This window comes from Nematolebias whitei, chromosome 22 (genome assembly GCF_014905685.2).
Source record: "Nematolebias whitei isolate Nwh7 chromosome 22, NemWhi1, whole genome shotgun sequence".
NCBI classification, from domain to species: Eukaryota; Metazoa; Chordata; class Actinopteri; order Cyprinodontiformes; family Rivulidae; genus Nematolebias; species Nematolebias whitei.
In genome coordinates this window covers 11807181-11814102 of record NC_056519.1, presented here as the reverse complement: position 1 = coordinate 11814102, position 6922 = coordinate 11807181, and the positions used below count along the sequence as shown (strand labels likewise).

At 39.2% G+C, this 6922-nt stretch overlaps 1 protein-coding gene across 1 annotated transcript in view; it reads left to right on the top strand.

Moving 5' to 3' along the window:
• Positions 1-1007: 1007 nt before the first annotated feature.
• cpsf6 (cleavage and polyadenylation specific factor 6) overlaps positions 1008-6922 on the top strand; it is a 20177-nt gene continuing 14262 nt past the window's right edge. Inside the window, exons 1-7 of the mRNA XM_037696277.1 lie at positions 1008-1125; positions 4034-4243; positions 4474-4577; positions 4765-4910; positions 5018-5194; positions 6224-6331; positions 6871-6922. The exon at positions 6871-6922 is cut by the window's right edge and continues 462 nt beyond it. Coding sequence (XP_037552205.1) covers positions 1066-1125; positions 4034-4243; positions 4474-4577; positions 4765-4910; positions 5018-5194; positions 6224-6331; positions 6871-6922 — 857 coding nt within the window. The 5' untranslated portion in view covers positions 1008-1065. The remainder of the gene's footprint in view (positions 1126-4033; positions 4244-4473; positions 4578-4764; positions 4911-5017; positions 5195-6223; positions 6332-6870) is intronic.

Sequence of the window (6922 nt, the reverse complement as noted above, 5' to 3'; positions counted from 1 at the left end):
TGATTACGAGGAACTCTCTCTCTGATCTGATCTGTTCTGTTGTTGGACTTCTGTGCTAAAAGCCTTGCAGAAGAACGCATCAGAAGGATTTTCAACGCAAACCTCTGAGAGAACTTTAATTGCATCCCAGCTAAGGCAGGGGACAAAGGGTCCAAGTGGGCCGTGTTCTGCATCTCATTAATCAAGGCAGCTTCTTTGAGCTGTGGCTGCAAGGCCGTCGATGCCTCTTGAGACAGCCAACCTCGAACTTGGTGATGGACATCCCACGTGAGAGGGATGTCCATCACGCTGAAGAAGGAGCCTTATCAGGCCTCGCTGGCTGTTAGGCCTCCAGAGGCAACAGACGTATTAGCAGGTCAATTCCAATTTATTTATAAAGCACATTCAAAAACTTCAGGTGCTTAACAATAAAATCAATGGCAGTAATTAACGAAAAAATAATTTAAAAATAAAAAAGGCTGCAGCTCGCATACAACATATAACTGCTGCAAACACACTGAGGACAACAGAACAACAAAAAACAAACGTCAAACGCTTTTCTTCAGATTTTCTCCATTCTCTTATTTCTTACTTTGTAAGACAGAAATAATAAACACAGAAACGTATCAAAACATGTCATCCGTTGCCAGTTCACAAAAACATTCAGCATTTAACAAGTTTCAATTTCACACTATAAATGTACAAAACAAATTCAAGTTTTAAACAAATTCGTTTTGAACAAGAGCAACCAGCAGGGGGTGCTCGTGTTTTATATTTGACAGTGGAGCGGGGTGTTTTTAAAGCCTTATCCAGCAGGGGGCGCTCGTGTTTTATATTTGACTGTGGACCAGGGTGTTTTTAAAGTCATATCCAGCAGGGGGCGCTCGTGTTTTATATTTGACAGTGGAGCGGGGTGTTTTAAAAGCCTTATCCAGCAGGGGGCGCTCGTGTTTTATATTTGACAGTGGACCGGGGTGTTTTTAAAGTCATATCCAGCAGGGGGCGCTCGTTTCCCGCTGACTGTTTGTGGCTCTGCCGCGCGCTGCTCTACTCTGCCGGGTGGACGGAGTGGCGGATTAGAGGAAAATGGCGGACGGTGTGGATCATATCGATATCTACGCCGACGTGGAGGAGGAATTCACCCAGGTACATAATTTTAATTGACTGCACTTCATTCAGTAGCGCTGTTTAATTTAAAATATATATTTTTTACTATGTTGAAATCGGATAAAGGCGTGTTTTGATGGTCATACGAGCTTCTGTCGAACAGGCCTCATGTTGCTAACCTGCAGCTCATTATTCGCAGATTATTGTTGCATTTGACATGAAAACACATCGACCAGGACGTGTTTAACAGGTTTTTATGTTACAAGGGGCACATATTTGTTTACTGTATTTCTTCGAGTCAGTAATAGTCGCTATCGCTTCAGTGGTGCAGCGCACTTTCAGGCCTCCGCGTGGTTTCTTGTGGCGGGCGAACAAACAAACAAACGCAGTTTTCAGTGCTAGCTACTATTAGCTAACCTTCCTGTTTTGTTGAGGCACTGATTGTTGCTGCACATAAAGTTAATATTAAACCGAACCTATTTTTTCAACAATGTATTCATAAAACATTCTTTATAAGCCAGACATACGTTGTTTTAAAAAATATAATGTGCTTATAGCAATAGCTTTGAAGTGTGTGCTATGGTTCTGTCTGTGTTGAGGACAATATCAGCTTCTAAACCTTCAATTATTTGATTATGACTGTTTGAGTTCAAGTTTTCCTTTATTAATATAAAAAAAAATTTTAAACCTGGCATGTTCTTAAACTCACGAATGATCTCAAGAAGAATGGAAGTTAACACCAAGGTCTTTGAAAAGCTGCCAATAAGATCACTTTTATCATAATTTATTCATAAGGATATCCTGAAATTGCTTTAACGTTTTGGTAAATAATCCCCAATTTATTATTGACATATTTTTCACCATTGTAGCTCAGATTAGACGAGTGACCACAATGTTTTATCTTAAAAATCAGTTTAGAGGGCTGAACTAAAAACATAATAATTATGAGACTGTTTATAAAAGTTAAGCTGGGTCTTGTGAGGACATGACACTCTTACCAGCTAAGTGTAAAAAGTCACAAATCACACAAGCTGTACGTGCTCATTTTGACTTGCATTTTCTGTAAAGGAGCTTCCTCAATTAATTAATTAGATTGCAAAATTGCTATTATCTAGGTGGGCAACTTGATAGGAATTTAGTCATGACGCTGATGATTGACTGCGATTCAATGGCAGAAGGGAAAAAAACAGGGGGTCCCTTAAAAAACATGGCACTTTGTGGTCTTTTTAAACGAGAGGATCACCCTCCCAAAGCAACTAATCTAAATACTCTGCTTTCAACAAATATACAACCAGAGTCACAGTTTTACCCAATCGGAGCAGGAGGTTGTGCTGTCTGATGGATTGGTGGTGGTGGGTGTGCACAGTGCTCCAAACTCAGAGACAGACTGCAGGTGAGAGCATCAATCAATGTTTCCTGTATTATTTTCCAAAAAGGGCACCCCACCACCCTAACAGAAGTTATAAATGACCAAATGTCCACATATTACACGTGTAATGTGACTACGTGACCAATTCGTTGCGGTCGGTCGAAGCAGATGTCCGCTTGTCCTGAACCTGGTTCTGCTGGAGGTTTCGTCCCATGAGGGAGTTTTTCCTTTCTACTGCTGCCTTTATGCTTGCTCAGAGTGGAAGACTGTGACAAAGGGGTGACTCAAAGCAGTCTGCTGGCTCCTTAGATAGATTTAATTGACTTTTTATGTATGTGAATGTTTCTCAGTGCCCTGAGATGACTTCTCTTGTGACTTGGCGCTATGTAAATAAACTGAATTGAAACTCTTGAATAGATAGGTGAACTGAAACATCATTACCCCCACCCCCTCTCCCCACAACGCTCCCTAATTGACATTAGAACAAAACATCAACAATAACATGTTGTGTTATTATTGCTCAAAAAACATCATCTAGGCTGAGAGACAAAAGCTTAACTGTCAACAAAATCCTTTACAGCTTAACTTACCTCCACCATGCAGCTCCAATGTAGAAAAAGGCAGCAAACTTTTTTAACAACAAAGTTTGTGATTGTCCTGTGGCACCTCCACCTCGCTTTTCTTTTGTCCTCACATCAGGGTCAGAACCTCCTGTGAGGAGAACATAACAAATGGTGAACATTAGGCAAACTTTTTAAGCAGTTGATCCGATGGATGAGCAGTTTTACAAGCTAAGATTTATCTGTTACTGTCAATCTTTAGTTAGCTTGAGTTTAGCTAGCTACGTAGATAAAATAAATTTACACACTAATATCTTAAAGTTAGCGTTACATGGATTCTAGTTTAATTCACCGCGATATACGTGTTAAGTCAGAGATTCTTTATTGTCATTCGCACCTCATGTGGTACATGTGGTGGAGCGAAATTATGTACACAGGTTCCCAGTTACATCCAACAATAAAATGTATAAGAAAAACAGTAATAACATTTAAGATATGAACTAAGAAAAACATTAACTAAATATACACTAAGCACTCATAACATAAAAACATTGAACATCAGCACAAACATGAACACGAGTCTGTGTGAGCGGATGTGCACGCATGAACACATCAACATTTAAACAGATCAGCAGCAACATGATGTGGTTTTTCACAGTGATTATTCTAGTTAGAGATTCATGAGTAAATATAATCCATTTGGATAATAAAATCATTTTAGGGGAGAAATCTCAGTCTGGCAAATAAAAAAAATGAAGATTTTAAGTTAATTTATATTCTGCAAAGGACTGTGGACCAGTGCTATAACAGGTATAAGGTTGCAGACAACCCAAAATCTTGGCAGACAACCAGATTTTGCTGGACAACCTGGAAAATGTCCTTATGCCTACATTTGATTTACTAATCTACACATGTGGATACACTTTCACTATTTTGGTTTATATTTTCTCTGAACAAAATGTGTGTTGACCTTCTGTAAATGTGTATAACTCAAATGACTTGTGTCATCTTACCACAGGAGCCAGAGTATCCAGCTCACGAGCAGATCGACTTGTATGATGATGTAATATCCCCATCAGCCAATAATGGAGATGCTCCTGAAGATCGAGAATACCTTGATGCCCTGCCTACCCCTGGTGGCTCAGAGGGTGGGAAGAGTGCCCCACCTAATGTGGTCTATACTTACACAGGCAAACGGATCGCCCTGTACATCGGAAATCTTACATGGGTTGGTGTCATTCGTCCAGGAGAACCTAAGAGCTTAAACAAAGACAGCCGGATTTCTTGTTTCTTGATTTGAACATGTTCCACCTCTCATTCTGAAAAGTCCAAGGACAAGTTCTGCTGCCTTTGTGTAAACCTTAGGGATCACAAATAAAAACATGTAAATTTATCTTAAAGATATCATATAACAGCTTAAAGAAATGGCTGCTGATTGTAATGCCGTCTCTTTTACAGTGGACAACAGATGAAGACCTGACAGAAGCCATCCATTCGGTTGGCATCACAGATTTGCTGGAAATTAAGTTTTTTGAGAACAGGGCCAATGGCCAGTCCAAAGGGTAAGGTCATTATTTGTTTCTGATTGCCTAGAGATATTTTATTGCACATTAAGCTGCTGTCTACATTCATTCAAACTTGTATCCTTTAATGTGATGGAATTATGAGTTGAAGTTCTCAGTGTTCATGCTGAGATCAATACATTTTGGTGAAATGTAACCATGCATGTCCTCTTCTTGTGTTCTCCAGGTTTGCTCTTGCGTGTGTTGGTTCAGAATCATCGTCCAGAAAGTTAATGGACCTGTTATCTAAGAGGGAGCTTCACGGACAGAATCCCATCGTTACACCGTGTAATAAACAGTCCCTGAGCCAGTTTGAGATGCAGTCACGTAAAAGTAAGCAGGGCAAGTGCACTCGTCTTTTGTACATTTTAATGATTTTATTGATTCATTCATGTTGCTGTTTTTTTTATTTATATTAAAGGAAATTTGTTTATTTACAGGTACCCAGTCAGGCCAGATGTCTGGGGAAGGTAAGGCTGGGCCTCCCGGATCAGGTTCCCGTAGCGGATTCCCCATGGGCAGCCGGGGCAAAGGGAGGTTTCCTGGACCACCTGGTCCCGGAGGAGACCGCTTCTCTGGTCCTGTGGGTCCTGGAGGACCACCACCACACTTCCCGGGTTAGTTTACTAGAGGTTTTACTGGTTGGTGGTGGGGATAGTGTCCGTGATGGATAAAACAAATAAAGTAGTTTAGTCACTGTCACGTTCAAAATAAAATGTGAAAGTAGGCCCGTTTGTTAAATTTATCTTAACTGTTCCAGCTTGAGTTTAACCTGAAATTTAAACATTTGACATTTAGACCTTGATACTGATGTCACAACATAAACTGAGAGATATATTTTACTCAGGAGGGATGAAATAAGTAGTCTGACCTTGCTGGAAGTGATGGCATTGGTGCAACCAGACAAGCTGAGGCTCTGATAGATATTGGTTGTTTATGGCTCTGAAAAAGTATCTAATCTAAACATTACAGAAACTGCTTTAGAACCATTGTGAATACTGAATATCTTACACGTAATTCTCATTTTAAGTACTTTAACTTCTAAACTGTTACACTTTGTTGCTTTTTCCCCACCAAAATTACAACTTTCTCTGGTTTTAAAAAGTGGCAATGTGTCTTTAAAGTTCAGTCTAAAAGAGTGCTTTATGTTTAGTTGTTCCGCCCAATAAGCATGGACTTTAGTATTTATTACGCCTGCATGGAACTAAAGTCGTGCTTATAAAGTTTACAGTTTTATTTAGCTTTTAAACTTTTTATCATAGCAGGACTTTGCTTTTGCATGTTTATCATTTCAATTGATTTTTGTCTCTTCCATTTCACTTTTGTTCAAACTTAAATCTCTGGCTGCAGTATTTTGCTTGCAGACAACTCTGTTCATTTGCTCAGATGAGCTGTTTGCTTAAGGCTTCACTTGACAAGCCGTCAACTTTATTCTCTTAAGTCTCGGATTAGATACTTAACACAAGCAGTAAGAAAAATAGTGGCCAGCCTTTCTTTTATTTTTTCCAAGATTTTATTTATTGCCTCAGTTCTGTCTCTTTTCACATATATTTGTTGGGGTACGATAAGTTTTCAGTTGGAAGTAAGTTTATGAAGAGAAGAGTTGTGATTGGTTTACCTTTTCTTTTCTTTTTCTCCCTCATTAGGCTCTGGGATGAGACCAGATCTGATTAGGCACCAAGATGGCCCTATGATGGATATGAATTTCAATCCTTTCCCACCAGGGGGCAGGGACGGGAGCTGGCATAGCAGAGGTGACGCACCTCGATTGATCCAATTGGTTTGACAGATTTTTCAGGGACACTGTTAACAGTCATGTTATTGTGAGGAATTTATTAAAATTGCATAAATGCATCAAGATTAATAGTTTAACCCTTTTACCTAACTTATTTGACTTTATCTTTCTTCATATGCAGAAATATTTTAAGGGCTCTTTGCATTGTAAAGCAGTGCACCCTCTTAATCGAGTGTCGGGAAATGTTATAGCTCTTTAGTGTACTAAAATCTTCTTATATTGGGGGTAACAAAATATTACTGAAATTATTTCCTCATGTAATTTGTTGTCCTGATTTTTATTTTCTCCATTATTATTTTTTTAATCTGCTTTCATCAGTTTCATTTGTCCTCCTTTGGGTTCTCACAATCAGCATTGTATAATGTACCTGTGTATGAGATGCACAGAAGTAGTAGGCTAGCACAAGACATGTCAGTAACATGCGTGTTGCCCCCAAGTTAGTCATGACAGAATGTCTTTATGATTGTATTAAAATGTCCAGATTGTGTTTTCATGTAGGAGAATCCTCAGGATTTTTAGCTTCATTCTCTTTTTCTGTTTTAAAATCTAA